The 20,882-nt window shown below is 40.1% G+C and overlaps 1 protein-coding gene and 1 long non-coding RNA gene across 2 annotated transcripts in view; one reads left to right on the top strand and one right to left on the bottom strand.

The window, feature by feature from the left end:
- The window catches only part of LOC310703496, a 529,088-nt gene that overhangs the window by 473,957 nt on the left and 34,249 nt on the right, over positions 1 to 20,882 (top strand). The gene's annotated exons all lie outside the window — the stretch shown is intronic.
- On the bottom strand, positions 6,601 to 19,732 carry TDRD15 (tudor domain containing 15). The gene is made up of 4 exons (XM_083495384.1): positions 19,366 to 19,732; positions 16,873 to 16,944; positions 9,530 to 15,762; positions 6,601 to 8,313 (listed from the first exon to the last, which is right to left on the bottom strand). The coding sequence occupies exons 2-4, from the start codon at positions 16,877 to 16,879 to the stop codon at positions 8,302 to 8,304; spliced, it is 6,252 nt and encodes a 2,083-aa protein (XP_083351510.1). The 5' UTR covers positions 16,880 to 16,944; positions 19,366 to 19,732; the 3' UTR covers positions 6,601 to 8,301.

Here is a 20,882-nt window from a genome sequence, read left to right as displayed (position 1 = left end):
TGAACGGGCAGTTCCATTAGAATAACCTAGCCAAGCTAACAGAAGCAACATCTCCATATTTGTTTAGGTGGCAGGAGAGGAAGAGGGCCCAAAATAAACTGCCGTTTGTAATGAAATGCTTCCACAGAGGGAGGAGATAATGAATTCTCAAATTACAGATAGTTTACGCGACAGGAAAGGACGCCAAAGGCATCTTTAGAAAACAGCATAGTTTGCAGAGTGATAAAAATGAAAGAGAAAACCAAATCAGGCACTTCCAGCATTTTGGGCAGTGAAATCCTATATTTGCTCACTCAGAAATAAGACACCCCTATCAAGAGTAAGGGCTCATTCAACTTTCACTTCACCTGTATTTTGATTGTACTGTGTACCTATTAATTCCCCTGGGTTCAAGAACTTTTTCTGTTGTTCTGTGGCTGTACATTGCAAAAACCCGATTTTACCTGCTGAACTGAAGTCTGGTTCAGTAAAATCTCTCTTCTGATTTTCCATGCATCTGATAAGATCTGATTTATCAGGTACACAATACAATCAAAATATGGGTCAAACTGAAGTTGTGGATGAGTCCTAAGATTGCTGCCCTAATTTTACATGCTACATATTCACTGCTGTGCAACACTTTACAAAATAAGTCATCTACAGCACACTCAACATAACATCATTGGCATGTATAATGTTGCAGGGATCTGAGCTCACGCATCGAGTCTGCCAACTTAATCAGGAAAGGAGTAAAAGAGTAACATCAACAGCATAAAACTAAGAGGGAAGAGTAGGTCATAGACTTTCTCTGCAGAACATATAACCTTATATAGAGAAAATGCTTATTTGCCTAGGAGCTACCAATGGGGAAACACACAGAAAACCTGAATAGACAGGCTTGAGTGTCATTGTGAACTCAACAAGCAGATCAATCTTCTCCCAGTTGTGAACTTGAGCTTATTATTATTGTTATTATTATTAAAAATAATTGTTCTAGTGGCAAAGAGAAAATCAGTAATTAGCACACATACTTGCCTCCGCAACTGACTAAAGACAATTTAGGAATGCTGCAGCCATGATGACTGAACAAGAATAAATCTACTATCTGTATAATAAATAAGGGCAAGAAAAAATATGTAATTAAAGGGATGGCAGTACTAAAAAGTTTCAACTGCGCTTTGCCTGTCCGTACAGGACAGACTAAGGCTGCAACAACAAAACATACCATAAATTAAAAATAAAATTAAAAAACCATAGGATTACACTGTACATTGTCTCCTGGATTTGCCACAATGAATGAATTAACCCTGTGAAGGCAATCCTGATCTATCCACAGCTAGGTAGAATCTCAGGAGTGAGTTATCATTTGACTGAAAACAAGCTGGCGTTTCTCTGCTGAGACTACACGATATCCCCATACAGGAGAAATATATTGAGGGAAGAAGCATCGATCTTCATGCAACAGAAATGTAAAAACTTCTCATTTACTGTATTTACTGTAACCACCTAGTTAGGAAAATTTGGTGGCATTTTAAAAAAAAAACAAACCAAAAACAAGTTGTCCTACGTTTAGTGCTCACATTTCTATAAAGCAGCACACATATACAAGTAACACAAAGAAATTAAATATTCTGCATAATTCTCTCTTACAGGGACTGTCAAATATTTTTAAGCTTGCCTTTTCCCCACCTAGTTCACTCACTTTATGAAAACTAATACAAAGTCTCCACCTAGTGGCCATGTATACATTTCACCAGCTTCCGAATGGCGATGTGGCTTTTTCACATCCACTGTTCTCAAGTCTTCCATAATAAAACCTCATTTTCTCTTAAAATAGGCATTTATTTATTTTCTATCCTGCTCAAACTTCCAAAGGATTCCAGACATAGTAAGAAAGCAATACTATCAACATAAAATTAAAGGGTATCTTAAAATGTAAATCAGCCACATACTTTGACACCTAATAATTCCAGGGTTGCCAGGAACAGTATCTTCCAGCCGCTGAATGCCTCTGCAAACGTTTTAAAGGAAAGTTTGATACTTTTAAACTGTCAAAAGAACTTCACTGCAACATTCAGAAAAGTACGAAACACAGAGGATGTCTACAGTTCAGCCTAGGCCTCAAGACACGAGCATCAGGACATTTCGTGTGGGAATTGGGCGATATCAAATTCATCGGGCAAAATCTAGTCTTGGGTGCTGAAGGACAGTGTAAATATTTTCATTTATTTTATTGCGTTAATATACCACTTTTCCCACCAAGAACCTTGTGGTGGTGTACATGGTTCTCCCACATTTCACCCTCACAACAACCCTATGAGGTAGGTTAGGCTGAGAGTCTGTGAGTGGCCCAAGGTCACCCAATGAATTTTACACCTGAGTGGGAACTCTGGTCCCTCAGGTCCAAGTCCAACTCTATCCATTACATCACAGAGGCAGTTCTGTAGGACTAGGTCAACATTAGCCTACCGCAGCTATAGGCAACCATGATCTTTGATGCCACAGTTGTCATTTTAACATGCCAAGGTGCATCTGAAGACTCGTAGGAGCATGACAAGGAGCTTACATTGAGAAGCAGGGACCTCTGCTGCCTTGAAGGGGGAGGCAGGAGGTAAGAGCGGCCAGAACCAACAGGCTCCTTCTCTTGATATACAGGTGAAACTCAGAAAATTAGAATATCGTGGAAAAGTTCATTTATTTCAGTAATTCAACTTAAAAGGTGAAACTAATATATAAGATAGACTCATGACATGCAAAGTGAGGTATGTCAAGCCTTTATTTGTTAATAATTGTGATGATCATGGCGTATAGCTGATGAAAACCACAAATTTCTTTTCTGATGAGAGCAGCTTTTGCATCTCATTTGGAAACCAAGGACCCAGAGTCTGGAGGAAGAATGGGGAGGCACACAATGCCAGATGCTTGAAGTCCAGTGTGAAGTTTCCACAGTCTGTGTTGATTTGGGGAGCCATGTCATCAGCTGGTGTTGGTCCACTGTGCTTCATTAAGTCCAGGGTCAACGCAGCCGTCTACCAGGAGATTTTGGAGCACTTCATGCTTCCTTCCACAGATGAGCTTTATGGGGATGCTGACTTCATTTTCCAGCAGGACTTTGGCACCTGCCCACACTGCCAAAAGTACCAAAACCTGGTTCAATACCCATGGGATTACTGTGCTTGATTGGCCAGCAAACTCACCTGCCCTGAACCCCATAGAGAATCTATGGGGCATTGCCAAGAGAAAGATAAGAGACATGAGACCGAGCAATACAGAAGAGCTGAAGGCTGCCATTGAAGCATCCTGGTCTTCCATAACACCTCAGCAGTGCCACGGGCTGATAGCATCCATGCCACGCCGCATTGAGGCAATAATTGATGCAAAAGGGGCCCAAACCAAGTACTGAGTACATATGCATGTGTCTACTTCTCAGAGGTCCAATATTGCTCTATTTGCAATCCCTGTTTTACTGATTTCATTTAATATTCTAATTTTCTGAGATTGTTAATTTGGGGTTTTCATCAGCTGTACGCCATGATCATCACAATTATAACAAATAAAGGCTTGACATATCTCGCTTTGCAGACATGAGTCTATCTGCTGACTGAGCTATAGGAATCATATCCATCTCTTGAACCCCAGACTCTCCAAGTGTCCCTATTTTCCAGGGACAGTTACCGCCTGAGCCTGCTCTGCTTATGCAACTTGGAATGCTGGGTCCTAATTGTACGGGGAGTCTAAATGATCAGGTTCCCTGCTGCATAAGCTCAACCCCAATGCTGAGGGCTGCAGGCACAAAAAATAGTGGAGTGGGGAGCAAGGACTATTAGAGTGATGTGAGCCGAATTCCCTGACCTGGACCTTGTGCCGAGTTATGAATCAATAAGCTTTGCACATCAAGAGAAGTGTTCCAACGTCTTACGGCAAACTGTCTTTAAACTTGTTACAAAATAAATCCATTGTAAATACAAAACAACACATTGCTCTTAAACAACTAGCAATTTTTACAGCCAGCTGTCTTTAAGCTTGTTACCAAAAAAAGTCATTGCAAATACAAATCAACAAATTGCATTGCTCTTAAACAATTAGCAATGTAGTCCAGCTTTCTCTTAGTTCTCATTTGTTTCTCTGGTCCTAGACAGAGATTCAGATCAGCAAGTTGCTTCCTCAGTATGCTGTCAGTTTCCGAGAGAGACTCAGATTCCCAGAGATTTGTCATAAACACTAAAACAAAGACTCCACCCTCATTTTGCAGCTACAGCTGCACAAGTACCTTCTGTGCTTGCTAGTTCTCTGCAAACATTCTACAAATGCACACCTCCATATAATATTTTATACATACAATGTTTAATGCACATTAAGTATATATTTTACAAGGGCTATAACCCCCCCCCCCACACACACACACACATCGCAAATACAATGGAAATCATGTAGTAGGAAGAATACCTGAGCAGGGCTCACATGATATTCTCATTATATGTATCATTCTATGACATAACTAATATTATTAACATTAATTGGGTTGATAAATAATGATGATGTTAGAGGAATAACCTACTGAAAAGCATTACCCTATCAATCACTGTGATCGCTAAAACGAATTTAGCACTAAGCAAGAGATTTTTTTGTGCTGTTTTAGGACCAAAATGTTCTGTCAAAGAGTGAACATCCTTCGTGTCTTCCTTCAGATATGCTCCCTCCAGCCCGAACGATAAAGGCTGCTGCTGTGGGGAATAAGTTGAATCAGTCACACTATACCCTCAAATGCAAAAGCTCTTGCTGTGCCCTCGATAGTAGAGAGGGAAATATCACAGGAGTTAAAAAAATTCCTTGCCAAGTAGAAGAAAAGGTTACATTAGCACCGGGCAGTTCGAATTAGTTCCTCTATGGCTGCCGCTACCTTGCTTCCCATTTAAAGTCTCAATTTCTAGAAAAGCAAGCTGGGAGGAAGCTCTTGTGAAAGAACAACTCAACAGTGAGTGGAGTTAAGCAAGTCGGGTAGTGGAGTGTGCTTCTATGGGCAACAACTGGACTGGTTTCTACAATGTAGAAACAGGAGTTTCCAAAGCAAAGCTCCACCTCCCCCAAGCACTGCCTGTGCAAAACTGGTGTCCAACACTGGCCAGCTCCCAAGGGAGTTGGCAAGTTAGGACATGCATTCCAATGGGCAAGGGTTGTCAGAATAGGAAACCAGATCCCTGCCCAACTGCCATGCCAACCCTGCTTCCTTGTTGTACTCCTAGAAAGCTGCAGCCCATTTTCACCCCAAAATGTGTTTAGACTGATTTCCACCGCTGCTAGGGGTGGGGCACACATCTTGCGACTGCCACATCAAGAGGTCCTCTGGAATTTCATTCAGCAGCAGGTGTTGAGCAGAGGATGCACATATGGAACGTCCTCCAAGAAGCTTCTTGGGCCAAAATGACTCTAAGAAAAACTTTAGCTAACCCTACTGCGTTGCTGTGGATTTTAAAAGAAAATATTTAGACCATTGCTTACTGCTTGCAGAGAAAGCACGTCCCTTATGTGGCAAAGGTTATTCTAAGAATGTTTTATCATTTCAAACAAGAGGGCATACTCAAAAGGGACTCGTTTTCTTGCCAAGAGCTAGAGGGATATATTGTACCAAAGGGAGAATAGCAAGCTGCCAAGTGGCCGCTGTAGCTTAGTGGATGGCTATGTTTGGGGAGGTATCAGGCTTTATGCTCAAAATCTAAGGATGCTCAGAACCCATTAGGTGGTCAGTTAGTCGATAAAGGCCAATCAGATGCCTCTGGCAAGCGCACTCTCCACCGCTGAGGTTTCCACCAACTGGTATTCAGAGTCATTTCTGACTGTAGAAAGACTACATCCTCAGGTTCAATAGCCAATGATAAACTTATCCACCATGAATTTATCTTACCTTCTTTTAAAGCCACCCAAGGCGAAAGCCAACAGCTTCTTTGACTCTTTGTTTGCTGGCATCCTCTTGGCCCTAGCGGTACCTTTCACAATCTCTGGTATACACTCGGGTTGAGCTTCTAATGCTGTGGTCTTCAACATTTCCCAAGCGTTTGGGAGAAATATGACCCTCCTGACTTGGCTTTTCAACAACTTTTTGTAAAGCAATTTCCTCCTTTTGGGGATGCTTTTTTTTGCAGTCCATGTCGTATAATGATATACTGTTGTACTTGACATTCAATTGTGAGAGTCATTCTAGGCTTCTCATTAATAAAGAGAAAATGTGCATTTAAAATCTAAGCGTACCTTGCAGTGTTTCTTGTTTACTGCAGATTTACACTGGTTGCTGGTCCTTATACTCCCCCAGAAAAAGGTACAGCAGTACTTAAATACCAGCAATGTCTTCACAACAAACCCTGGAAAAAACCCCAATGCCAACTGCTTCCTGCTTTTAATACTGAAACAGCACCAAATGATTCCGAACAGCAGCAGCAGCAGCTATATGATTTACTGTATATTATGATTGCTTTGCTTGGCATGAAAACACCGCTGTCCCTGATACCTTATGTAAAAGTAGCATGTATTTGATTGCAGCAGGACTTAATTTTATATTTGTTTCTACTAAGTAAGCTTTCAGCAAGTGCTAGGACAGTGTTGTACTAGAAAGCAATAGACAACCTAAACCTTTACCACAGATTTATTGTTGTTACCATCAGTTTAAATAAAAGAGCACTCTCATTTCAGTAAACAAAGTATGTACAGAGTTTACATATATCCTGCAAAACTTAAAATACAAATTTTAAAGGCCTGCTTTTTTCTAGTAGGTTCAATAAGAATGTGAATAATTTTTATGCTACATGCATATTTCCTAGCATACAAGCTAAATTGGTAGCTGAATAAAATCTAGCAACTGGATTACTTTGAAAATTCTGACGTATACGATAGTACATCAACACACAATTCTAGTTCCTATAGATGAAGATGCAGAAGCAACCAATCTCCTGTTTGTCCCGTCAAAAGACTAATGTGGGAACACTTTTAAAGCCAATTGTGTTAAACAAATCACATAGGCACAAACAAGACAGATTCATTGGTTAAAATATACCATCCATTTGTGGAAATTAACCAGCAGATTATAAGACATGCTGCAGATCAAGTATATTAGCAGACTGTACATGTGTCTCAGAATACACTGAGCTACAGGTAGAACTTCCACTTCTCAATGGAACTCCACTAAGTTGGGGACCCTTCACAATTGGGATCCAGTGCAGCATGACTTTCAGCAATAGAAAAGTGAGATTCGGCGTGCCCTGGTACACGTATGAGGCTCCCTGGACACCTGATACACATACATTTATACCTGTGTGATGTAAGCATCAGCATTATGACTAATCAGATAACATACACAAAGAAAATTAAAATAGGAAAGACAGCTAAAACACAAATCAATATTCAGCACTACTTTTCCTTATGACCTAATAACTAAATATTCATGTATTACAGCTTTTCCTATTACAACATGACACACATACAATAAAATGTATTGCAGAGTTTGCTCACACTGTTTTGCATGTAAACGTGTGTGTGTGTGTGTGTGTGTGTGTTGGGTCCTAATTAATGTGTGAATTAAGCAGCGGATTGTAAAAGGAAACACTGAAAATGCCAAAACGTGTGGTAGTTCGCAACTATATTTGCATTCAGCAAATGCACTTACTTGCAAATAAGTTCCACTGAAATCAAAAGACCAACTTCCTATGAAGTTTAGGTCAGATCAAGCTTTTTTGGTTGGTAAACATTAGACTGGCAGTCCTTGGTAGGCGCAGTTCCCATAACAGTGTGTTTAAAGAAAACACCCACAAAACTCAGCAAATGGCAGAACAAAAAGCTGTTGCTTCTCTCACCACTTTCCCTTATGAAAACCAATACATGAGCAATTCCAACTTGAGTACATCAATCAAACCATGTAGAACATTTATTGCAATGTCTCAGAATCTGGTTGGCTGACGCTGGTTATTTTTGAAAACCAGACAAAACTTACAAATGACTGTTATGTATTAGTATAAATTTCAATAATAAAATGGTGGTGAAACGTTATACTACGTAAGAGGACCATTGTGCACTTGTTGGCAAGGATACCACTCCCTTTTGATCATTACAAGAGCAAATATTAAATCAAGAGAAAATTAACAAAAAGCTGCAAGCTTAAGGTCAACCTTGTAGACCTGTTACAAACGTTTCGGGTTCATGGACTGTTGTTATTTTTGTGATTACGGAAGTGTAATTCCTTTTAAATAATTCCTTTTAAAATTTCTCTCGTGAAAGTTGATGCGCTGACTGGCATCCAGATCCATTACTTGTTTCCAACTGTTGAAATTCTTCTTATCAGATTTTAACCTGGAAAGCAAGTAATTTTCAATACATGATTAGGGACAAAACAAACACAATAAACTGCCTAGGTTTAATGTAAAGTGATGCTCTATGTAGACAGCAAATGAAACATTTTCAAAAACAACTGACCTGAAATTCTTTGTGCGTGACTTCAAAGACATGCCTTACATATGTGGGGACTTCGCATAATCACTTCCAGAAATACATGAAGTTTCCACTGTTGCCAAACTGGAACTATACAGAGTCACATTCATGTGGATAGAATATTGGGGCCAAACCAAACTTAAGTGTCAAGACTAGATCACTTTTAAATTCCTACGAAGAGGAATTTGCGAGTGTGAAAGAGAAGGATTTATTATGAATATGACAATGACTAAGACTTTTCCAGAACAAACATGCCCCTATTTCCTTCCCTAAAAAAAAACATTTTTTCCTTCTAGTGGACCTAGTAGATTGCAAGTAAGCCCTATGGGGGGGGGGAACAGCTTTAAAAGGAAATTTGAAGAAAAGCAACTGTGGAGGAAGGATTCATGTCCCCTCCTAAATCCATGTTCTGCTTTAAATTTACACACAAACACCTTAAAGAGGTTTGGTGAAAACCACATTGGATTAAACGGCATCAGTCCAATATATGTGAAGGAGTGTCTCCACCCTCATTGTTCAGCCTGGACACTGAGGTCCACCTTTGAGGGTCTTTTGGTGGTTCCCTCACTGAAATGTTACAGGGAACCAGGCAGAGGGCTTCTTAGCAGTGGTGCCCTCCCTGTGGAATGCTCTCCCATCAGATGTCGATATAAAGAACTACACAACTTTTAGAAGACTAGAAGACACCTGAAGGCAGCTCTGTATTGGGAAGTTTTTAATATTTGACATTTTATCTTATTTTTCTATGTGCTGGAAGCCGCCCAGAGTGGCTAGTGAAACCCAGCCAGATAGCAAAGGTATAAATAATAAACATTATTAATATTATTATTATTGCTGCTACTACAACAACAACAACAACAACAACAACAACAACAACAACAACAACAACAACAACAACATAGGGCAACTGATCCCAGTGTTCATGGAAGCTCACAGTGCCCCCTACTTGGGCATGGAAAATTAAGTACATGATTCTTTGGATCCCAGGCTTCATTGCATTTACATCTGGGTTTAATATTTTTCTTATTAAATACATAGGAAGGAACAAGGGTAGTTTTAAAAGATATTTGAAACTGACCTTTCTAGTGAAGCATTCGTGTGATTGGCTCTCTTCATAAATTTGCATCCCATCAATCTTGGTGCTCAGTCCCATAAGATCATGCATTTCGTGGATTGATTCTGACAGTATGCCTGTACTATAGAGTCGCCTTTCTCTCTCACAAAATCTCTTGTCATACTTAAGCCGAGTTTCAGTCATTCTTCCATTAATGTGTAAGCAAGCTTTGTGCCACTCTTTTCTCTTTGAACACAGTCCTTTTGAGCTGTTCCCTCTCAAAACATTAACACAAGCACAACTGAGTTGCAAACTTGAATTTTGTGGCTTTCCCCCCTCAACTGACAGCAGAGCAATCTGTGCATCCAAATTCTTCTGACCACATATTTGTGATGAATCACATATCTGTGAATTCAATGGATGAAGCTCTGCACTATTAATTGAACCAAAATAATATGGAGTTTTTGAATACACAGCACATCTGGAAGCAACCAATATATCTGCTGCATTGTTCTTATCACATAACACAACAGCCTCTAGCTTCTGCCCACTGTGGCACTGTTTCAGCTTAAATGCGAGACCTTGTCTACTAAGAAATTCTTGAATTTTAAGCTTTGCCTCATCACTCCAGTGTTCCCCATCAGCAGGTGACACTCCAAACAAAGAGCAAGGATAAGTTAATCGAGGTAATTTAGCAAGCTCTTCTGGGATAACTTTGAGCTTGTGACTATCAGAAATGGGGATCGGAACTGATAACCCATCATCAATAAAAGTAACTATTAAGAGATTGGAGAGTTTGGAGACTTCAGAAACTTCAACTCTGTTCCACTTTTCATTAGATCCAATTTTTATCAAGCAACTGGTACCAGGAACGACAAGCTCCTGTGGAATTGTAGGCAGGTTTTCTGGAAGGTCAGAGAGTAACTTGAACAAAGCGTTTAGAGACTTAAATGAGTCTTCTAACTGGATACAGAAGTTTGAAGGATCAGTGACAGACGTCACAAACCCAGTATAATACTGATCATTCTGGAATGGTGCCCAGGAAACAGAATTTGGTCTGAATGACAATTTAGGCATTGTTTTGCCCATTTTTATATTTTCTGGTAAGTTACATTTCTCCAGCACCCTTTGGCAAGATCTTTGATTCCAGTATTCCAAAAGCAGAATCCCATCTATTAAAATATCCACTTCCCACATAAAAGTAGATTCTAGGTATCTCAGAAACAAGATCTTGATCTCATGGCATTTTATAATCTTCAACACACTCTCAAGAGACATGTCCACTAGGTTTTCAGCCCAAGCCCATTTACAAGGCATTGCATTCCGGGGAATACTCCTGAACTTGTCACTAAGTATCTGTGTGTCATGAAATGACACCATTTCATATTCTCCCAAGTCCATGAAAAAAACTAACATGTGACCCTCATTCACATACTTTTTAATAACTTCAGATCGATACCATTTCAAGGTCTCTTTTGATTTTGTCAAACATTCTAACCCTTCTTGAATATTTTCCATTGCAAGCAAGGAGTTCTTCTCAGCTTCTTGGGTAATCATCACGTTTAAATCAAAAAATATTTGTGCATCCTTCTTCAATTTTATATAGAAACGTCCATCTCTTGAAATGTGACCTATTTCAGCCAATTCTAGCTGTCCAGGCTTTATTTTTTGACAGGGAATCTTAGGGTGGCTCTCCCAAGGATGTCCAGCTTTTATTAATACTTCAGACACGTTTCGGCTTTCTGATTTTTTACTTTGGTCATTACCATCAGTATCTACATCTGTTATTGGAAGATGTTTTACGACTTCATTAAGATTTAACAGACTCATATTCTGTAAACCTATCTCATTGCTCATTGACATTTCATGGCAGAATACATCAACCTCCCACTGTTCACCATGCTGTTGTAAAAACTCTAAAGCTAATAGTTGATTATTTACTTTACTGGCAATGCAGGCAGCCATATCACTACTGCAACTTTTATCTGGAAATGCATATCTTGCTTTGCTAAGAAAACAGTGTATGCTGAATCTTGGAAAATTTAAGAAAACCTTTTCCATCTTGTATATTTTTGATACATTCACAGTTGATGAGTTACCATAGTCAATGAACTCTACTTCAAAAGATTTTTCTGATTTAATACCTCTAATGACAGCTCTATATGTGCAGCAATCGGCTTCATACTCTGCTAAAACCATGTCACCTTCCTCGAGTTCAGCATGTGTTTCTGGCTCTAGAACCAGTGAGTCTCCATTCAGCTTCTCAGCAAGCTGCACAATTTCATTCTCATCCTCAGCACGATGAATATAGAAACTTGACATGCTAGTTATAGAAGAAATATAAACTAACATTTTGGAATTTGCCTGGATATGAGGCTGTGGAAGGTTTGTGTACTTTTTCCTGGTACCACTACACCTTTCTTCTCCAAAATATTTTTGTTTCAAGATCTGCAACTCTTTATCTGGAGGCATCTTCTTCAAACCGCGAGGAGGGCTATCACACTCAGTCCAAGATTCACAATATGTATCTCTGCATCTCTGTCTCGGATTGCTTTGCAAGGCCAATTCTGTATTATCTGAGGCTGCTGGGAGCTTTACAGACCTTGTACTCTGTTTCTGCAGATCAATTGCAATTTCTTTTCCAGCACTCTGATTGCCAGGATTTGCTTCATTTTCTGCTTCTCTCTTCCAACCAACTACTTCATTTTTAATTTTTCTTTTAACTGCTTCTGACTTGACTTTATGCAACACGTTTTTGTCTCCAACAGTCTTTTCTGCAGGTGTGTTTATAATTTTTGGGTCAACACCATATTTTTGTGTGTGCTTCAATAATTCTTTAATCTTCCTATTTATCTGTAGATCTCCATCATACAACTCCACACCAAGCTGCCCATCAGATTCCTTAGATACGATTACCGCCTTCATTTCTTTCCCCAAGTAATTCTTCTCAAACCATGTATTTATTTCAGTTGTAATTTCAACATCTTTTAGATCTGAAAGGTAACACTTGATAGCTTGCATAGGAGTAAATAATAATTCTGAAGCATGATTTGGAATAGGAATCATTTCTCTTTTTGCTACTGATTGTTTATTCCCAAAGTCTACAAAGTATACTTGCAAGTAATCTGATGAGCCCATAGGAGATGCTAAAGCTCTGTAGAAGAGGCCATCTTCAAAATATTTTGCTAAGTATAAATTGCAAGTGTTTAGCTGGTTTGTATAGCCTGTCATTTGACTGACCTCTGCAATCTTTTCAAACAGTTTGTCTATAGCACCTACATTTCTATTTAGTTGGCAATAGAATTTTGTAGGGCTGTGTATATGTGTTATACACACCCCTTCTTCATTTCCAATTTTCATGTTAAAAGATGAATAATAAAATGTGTACAGAGAGAATGGCGGCACAAGGGACCTTGCGAATTCAAAAGAGCGAGACTGGGCATGACCACATTCTAAGAGAAACTGCTGCGAAGTAGTGAATGGAGTCTGTAAGTCAACAATATTATATAAATAGTTGGGGCTCCGAAGAATTAGGGCAGAAATCGTACAGGTCAGCAGATCATTAGAAGAGGAAACAAAGCGCTCAAAATCTCTACATGCCTCTGCAGTCCAGTTGTATGGGTCAAACGTTAAGGATTCAGTGACCGTATTAAGACAACATCTGAATGTTTGGCATTCCAAGACCAGATATTCTGGAAGAATAGCTTGGAGGTCTTTTGACAAAACTCTTTCCTGGTTACCATAGTCTACAAATACTACATCAACTTCTGTCTCGGACACATGTTGCTGTACAGCAGCTCTGTACCACTTCCCATCCTTAGAATGTTTCACAACACAGGCATGTTGTCCAAGTTCATATGGGCTTTTTTGAGTGTTGTAATAATACTGAATTTGTTGCATCAAGTTAAATAGCTCTGGCAGTTTAGATCGCATCTGACAGAAAAAGTTACCTGGTGAAGTACTACGACAACATACGACATCAAATACAGTTCCTGGTTTAAACCGATACTCCTTATAAGGCTTCGGGGTATCACCTTTCCCAGATGTGTTTCCCAATTTATCTGAAAGTGTGTTTTCCCACCGCGGGAAGGTAACAGCATGCTCTTTTGTCAGAGGACTCCGCAATTTATTCTTCTTCTGCCAACTCTTTTTATGTATCTTTTGTTTTGAGCATTGCATTTTAGAATCTCCCACAACGTTCTGAAAGGGATCTTGCTTTACTTCCCAATATTCTGCATATCCAGCCTGAACCATGGACAAAACAACATCAGTTTGTTCTGAGTTATTCATATACTGCACACTGACAATATACTTATTGGTTTTTTGTGCAATTACATGCAGTGTGAGCGGTTTGTCGAACACAATGCTTTTAAAGAAGTCAGTTTCTTTTTTAATCCATATGTCCTCGATTGGAAATGCATTAGCAAGTGAACAACAAACGGCCAAAGCTGGTAATTCTAGAAACTCTGGAAGCAAAACTCTCACATTGAAGAGTGGTACAGTTTCAGTATTGCCAAAATCTAAAAAATAAACATCAATACTCTTGTCCATCACTTCCCTGATAACAGCTCTGTAGTAATGCATATCTTTACTATACCGGGCACAGCATAGTTTTCCAGGTTCTGGATTTTCTAGAATCTTGTCAACAGTTTCACTTGTATCATACACAGCTGCAATTTTCTTCATCAAGGCTTCAAACTCATCTCGACAATCAATAGTTTGAACCCAAAAATTTGATGGATTCAAGACATATACTACAAAAGCAACACAGACAGAACCGATTTGCATTTCTGCTCTCTTGCAAGGAATTCTTAAAGGAGAACACATTAAATCAGTGCCTTTTGAATCTGAATCATCTCCTGATTGTACAGTATTCCTATGAACAGAGTCGGCATACACAGGATCTGTATCAGAGATTTTTATATCCTCACCTGTACAGGATTTTTTGGTCTTAAAGGATGGGTCAAGTTTTGGAATCACTTCACTCCCCTGTGGTAGATGTTCATAATGCATTGCAGACTCTTGTTTAAGAAGTGTAACGTAATACAAATGTTCATCAGCATTGAATAAATCAATGTGGGCATGAACAACACTTTGTCTTAGCAAGGCCTCCTTGAATTCTTTTAGTTGATCGTTTCTTACAGTTTCATCCTGAGAACTAAGACAGGAAAGTGCGCAAGGAACTGAAAACCTAGGTACTGACATGAATTCTGGTTGAAGCTTTAAAACACAACTGGAAGGCACAGCTTCATAGCTGCCAAAATCCATAAACCAAATATTCACTTTGTTATCAGAAAGCAGCTGTTGTATCACTCCTCTATGCCACTGTCCATTTCTCCGTCTTGCTGCACAGAGGACTCCTAGATTCTCACAGGAGGGAACATTTTCTGTACTAGTTTCGTAACAGGAAGACATGTTTGCTGTCAACTCATCCATCTCCACCTGGTATTGCAGCAGTTGACAATAAAATTTACTTGGACTGACTGCCACTGATATTTTTACTTTCTCTATCCCACCAATAGATAAAAGCGGCTGAAGGTTATTCATAATTGGTTGAACTTCTGATTGAATTCGATCATTACATAATACAGAATCCGGCCTTGTATATTTTTGTTGCAGTAAATCTGGCATCTGTTTACAAAGCAGCTCTTGTGGCAATTCAGTTAACATTTCTACAATAAGACAGAATGTATCTCCATCAACAAGTTTGCCTAATTTTAATTCAACAACATCACTAGTGATTTTTGGCACGTCAAGCAGAAATGTTTGGTGTGGTAGAATGGCTTGTATTTGGCCTTTAATCTGCAAATCTATTAATGACGAAAAGTAATTCAGAGCTTTTGGAGTCCATTTTTCTTCAACTGGAAGTATATTTCCAAAAATTCCACAAACCATCTTGGGAGGAAGTTGAAACAACTCATCAATAGCAGAAGCAATATGTGTCTCATCAACTGCCAGGATTTTCCCACTATCCATAAGAAATACTTCATAGATGTAGTTCTTCTTTTGTACTACTCTTCCTCTGTACCATTCTCCACAAGCAGAGTCTTCTACTAAACAAAACTCGCCAATCCCAACACTGTCTTTCACTTTGGATACCTGCTGTATTTCATTTTGCAATATATGGTAATCAAACTCACAATCTGTGTTATATCTGCCTTGAAATTTCACAAGAACTTCTTTTGGATGGTAGTTTACATCAGTAATCTTCAGGTCTACATCTAGAAATTTTGTTGACAAAGATGAAACTCTCCTACCTGGAAAACCAAAATAAAGTTTGACATAATCAGGTAATATATGACTTTAACTGACAGTTCTGTCATCAGGTTTGATACCATTCCAGTTTTCAGATTTCCCTGCCAATAGGGCACACCAACTCAAAGTCTCAAGTTTATTATATTTATCTTCTACTACATCAAAATAAATATCATATTTGAATACCATGCTTCTCTTTATATATTACTGGAAATTATGTAACCGTTTATTTTTATGTACACAGAGCCTAGGGCTCTGTGTACATAAAGCTCCCATTGCTCAGTCCCTGCTCCTGCCAACCTAGTAGTTCGAAAGCATGTCAAAGTGCAAGTAGATAAATAGGTACAGCTCCGGCGTGAAGGTAAACTGTGTTTCCGTGAGCTGCTCTGGTTCGCCAGAAGTGGCTTAGTCATGCTGGCCACATGACCCAGAAGCTGTACGCGAGCTCCCTCGGCCAATAAAGCAAGATGAGCGCCGCAACCCCGGAGTCGTCCGTGACTGGACCTAATGGTTAGGGGTCCCTTTACCTAAATCTTTCTAATATATAAATATAACCAAATCTATACGGTAAGTTTAAGTGATACCCTAAGCCTAAATTACTGAGCCTCAAAAGATCAGTCAGACAGTGCCTATTTCTACACATAACTAACAGTCCAATATTCTGAGTCATCTAAATAATCAAATGATTTCTTTTATCACATAGTGGGGAAATGCATTCTTCAGTTCTAGTACAGTTGGCAATAATACAGGTAAGGAAACTAGAGAAAACTGGAAGGAGAGTAAAAAGTTAAGCAATTTAGGGGAAAGAATGGACTGAGATGAAAGATGCAATTTATGAAATTAACAAGAAGTAATAAGAAATGAGAGATGTTCACAATGTTTTGCAAAGTCATCTCTATATTTTACAGTTAGCATTAAAAAGGAAGATCTCAGCGACATGCAAACCATGAGACAGTGCTGTATAATGGCAGGGTTTTTAAACATCACCCAAAAGTAGACTAATATGTAAACAAACTAAAGGGACAAGATGTATGCAAAGTGCAGAAAGACTAGTAAATTGCTGTGCTTGCTTCATCTTCTCTCCAAAACATTTTCCAAAAATCTTATCTCACCTGCCATATCTCAAAATATTCACAGCTTTTCATCTGTCCAGAAACAGCTGGGGGAGGAGGAGTCAAAAAAATCTGTAAAGCATTGAAGAAAACATGGAAAAGTCATGTAGTTTAAAATCTTAAGTGTGTGTGTTTTTGTGCTTTAATCGATTTTTATTTTTTGCATCCCATTAACACTTGACCAAACCGTCTTTTCCCTCTCTTCCCCTGCACTCATTTATCAGGGTGGAGAAAAACAATTAAAAATAGAAACTGCATTGTTTCTATTGTTTTAAATTCAAACACAAAGTTTATTTTAAATAATGACTAAACAACATCTAGGCAAATATAAAATAATCTAGATATCCCTACGGTGCATCTCTAAACTGAATCAGTGCTTTTACCAGATACATCAAGTAAAAGGTTTTTCTGTGTAACTGAAGAACATTTTAATACGTCTCAGATATGAATACTTGCACTGAAAGCAGGTTTTTCATTTTCACTTTATAAAACTGCTATAGCAGGCATAGGCAAACTCGGCCTTCCAGGTGTTTTGTGACTACAACTCCCATCATCCCCAGCTAACAGGACCAGCACTGGAGGGTCGAGTTTGCCTATGCCTGTGCTATAGTCTACCCAGGAACTATCAAACCTTGTTCAACCTCTTATAAAGTGGCCAGGTTTTTGAAAAAGAGGACAGTGCTTCCATATATTTAACAGAATCATAGAATTGTAGTTGGTAGGGATCATGAGAGTCATCTAGTCCAACCCCCTGCAATATAGGAATCTTTTGCTCAAAATCCCCCTACTGAACAATTATTAAAGATGCAGGAATACTATCCTCTTTTCTTTTTTAAATCTGACCAACCTGGACAATAATGGGCATAGCAATTTTGTTTAATATTTTGTTTTTGTGAGGGTGCAGCTGGGCGAAGGTGAAGCAGAAATGAACAACACAGGAAGGAAGAGGAGAACTGTCCAGTGTGCATATTCCTATGTTCCCTGTTTCTGCTAAAGTCCTCCACTCACTTGCCAAAGTCCCACTTGAATTTAATGGAGCTTACTTCTGAGTAGACCTGCGCAGGACTGGATTATTAGCCTCACAAACGGTAAATATGCTGGTCCTAAGAAAGGGTCTTTTAAATACATTCCATCTATATATAAAAGGATAGCAAGCAAAACATAGAGATACAAAGCTTCCCTGTAGAGATACAAAGCTTTCTTGTAAAAATGAGGAAATGTAAACAACAATCATACTAACATGCGGCAAAGCCTGAGACTCTTAACCTCAGGGTCGCGGGTTCAAGTCCCACGTTAGGCAAAAGATTCCTGCACTGTTGGACTAGATGACCCTTCTGTTCCCTTCCAACTCTACTATGTTGTGATTCTGGGATCACATTTGCAAGACTGCTTCCAGGAAAGGTGCAAACCACTGGGAAACCAGATTGAGATCAGCCGAGCCTAAATCAGGATACAAATAGCCACATTTTAAACCCATCTACCCTGCTTATGAATACTAAACCGCATATATGTACACATGTACTGGGTAGACCAGAGAAAGCTTATTTGTTTACTCTTTAAGGTGCCGCGTGGAGGTTATTTTGCTGCAACAGACAAATGGGATTTCATAGATAGATAGATACAGTTGTGTCAACTTGGAATAAAATATGGGGGGGGGGGTAATCCCCACTCTGCATAATCAGTCACATGATGTGGTGTGCAACACGCACCATTTGAATGGCAATGCCCATCAACTTTGTTTGTGTGTGTGTGTATTTAATTTTTTATTAATTTTTCTGTCTTACCATTTAAAATACTAATTTTATATCCTTAAGATATCAATGACTTCCCTTTTTCTCTTTCCATGGTTCATTTTACATGTCATAAATCCCTGCATATTTTACAAAAACTATACCATTCAGTATTCCATGATTATTACATCCACCAAAATCTATTTACACTGCTGAATTTATCTTAACGCTGCCTGCGTTTTCAGCTATACACAATTATTTCCCATATAGTCCATAAACGTTTTCCAACCTTCTTTAAAATGCCCATCAACTGTGGGGAGGCCTGGCCTTCTCAAATATTTTATTGGGGTTCCCAAAGACCCCTCAGTATGCATATATATCTATATATAGCTACTGTATATATATATAGTGTGTATACTGTATATATATAGCGCGCGCACACACACACACACGATGGTTTTTATTGGCGCGGCTGCAGAACATATTCGGGGGGCTGCAGAAAAGCTCCTTTCACTTCCGGGTAGCTAAAATACCGACTTTCTTGGAAAGTCAAAGGGACATAATAAAAGACGAGGAAGCAAGAAAATACCGTGTGTTTTTTTAGGGGGGGGGAGCGAGAAAAAGCTAATTTCAAGCCTCGACTCCCCGAAAGCAGGATGGGAAACGGGACGAAACCCTTTCCTTTCGCCCTTTTTTAAATTCCGCAATTTCTCCCCCTCCCCTCCCCACAGGTTTCGGGGAGCAACCCCACAATCCCGTTTACCTGGGCCTGAATCCGAGGAGGGGAGTGGTCTTCCCCCTTTGAGGCGAGGCACGAAGAAGCGGCGGCGGCCTTTCCAACCACAGCCGCCGGCTTCGAGGCGAGGGCAGCAACAGCCCAGGCGAAAGCGGCCCTGAGGGAGGAGGAAGCGGCTCGGCGGCGTTTTTCGAGGGGGAAACGCGGCCCTCGGGGAGAAGGAACCAGAAGTGGGAAGAAAGGCCCCGCGCGAGGAGGCCTGAGGAGAAAGCGCGCCAGGCCGCCCGAGGGCCGCGTGCGCCTCGCGAGGAGGCAGCCGGGCGCGAGGCGGGGAGTCGTTAAACGGCGCCGGAGGAAGCGGGCCTGAGGGACCAAGCGCCGCCGCCGCCGCCGCCGCCGCTTTGACTCCGAAGGAAGGTTAAGAGGCGCGTCAACGGCAAAGGAAGGGGCGGTTAGGCCCGAGGGAGCCGTTGGCTCTGCTCTTTCCGGAACGGTTGGCTTTTGGGGGAGGGCGGGTTAAGGTGGGCGCCCCCAGGGTTGGCACCTTTGTTTGAGGTGGGGTGGGCGGCTTCAGTGTTTTCACCTGCTGCTGAAGTGGGAGCGTTTCCACCTTTTCTCCCATGGAAATAGGGACGTCCCCTTCCGTCATGGGGTGTTTTTTTTTTTTTACGATTTATATTCCCACCCGTCTGACTGGTGGGTCAGTCTGGGCGGCCCCCGACATATATTGAAACATAGTAAAACGTGAAACATTTTTTTAAATGCAGGATGCCTTCAGATGGCTCGGGGGTCGGAGAGCGTTCCTATATTCCGACGTTTCTCCGATGAAAAAATGGACGTCCTATGATATCCTCCACTCTCCCCCCATTAAAAATAGGGACGCCCTACTATACCTTCCAACTTTTATCCAGTCAAAATAGGGACGCTCTGCTATACCTTCTAACCTTTATCCTTTGAAAAAAAGGATGTCCTACTATAGCCTCCAACATTTCCCCACTGAAAATAGAGACATCCTACTAAAGCCGCCAACATTTCCCCAATGAAAAGAGGGCCGTCCTACTATACCTTCCAACCTTTATCCAATGAAAATAGGGATGTCTTACTATAGCCTCCAACATTTCCCCAATGAATATATGGGCATCCTACTATAGACTCTTAACATTTACCCAATGGAAATAAGGATAGCCTCCTACTATAGCCTCCAACATTTCCCCAATAAAAATACCATACCATCCAACTGACGGCCTACCATACCATCCAACTAAAAAGTATAGCTATGGCAAAGAGTTCCTTCCTATGTATCTCTAAACTGGAAAACCGTGAGACTGGTTGTACTGCCTGAAATTTAGCCCTACTACACTCCATACCACGTTTTGAAGCCTATCCAGCACAACCACTATAGCAGATAGGGAGGAGCAGTGCTTTTTTCCTTTTTTAAAAAAAGTTTAGGAGTTTTCCTACTCATATTGAAATACTACCCTTCAATGAGGCCAAACTTAGATTCACAAAAGGTTTAGGGGTATGCATACCCCCGCGTACCCCCA

Source organism: Podarcis liolepis, assembly GCF_965112155.1.
Source record: "Podarcis liolepis genome assembly, chromosome: 3".
NCBI classification, from domain to species: Eukaryota; Metazoa; Chordata; class Lepidosauria; order Squamata; family Lacertidae; genus Podarcis; species Podarcis liolepis.
The sequence above is the reverse complement of the archived record's forward strand: the minus strand, read 5'-3'. Positions and strand labels throughout refer to the sequence as shown.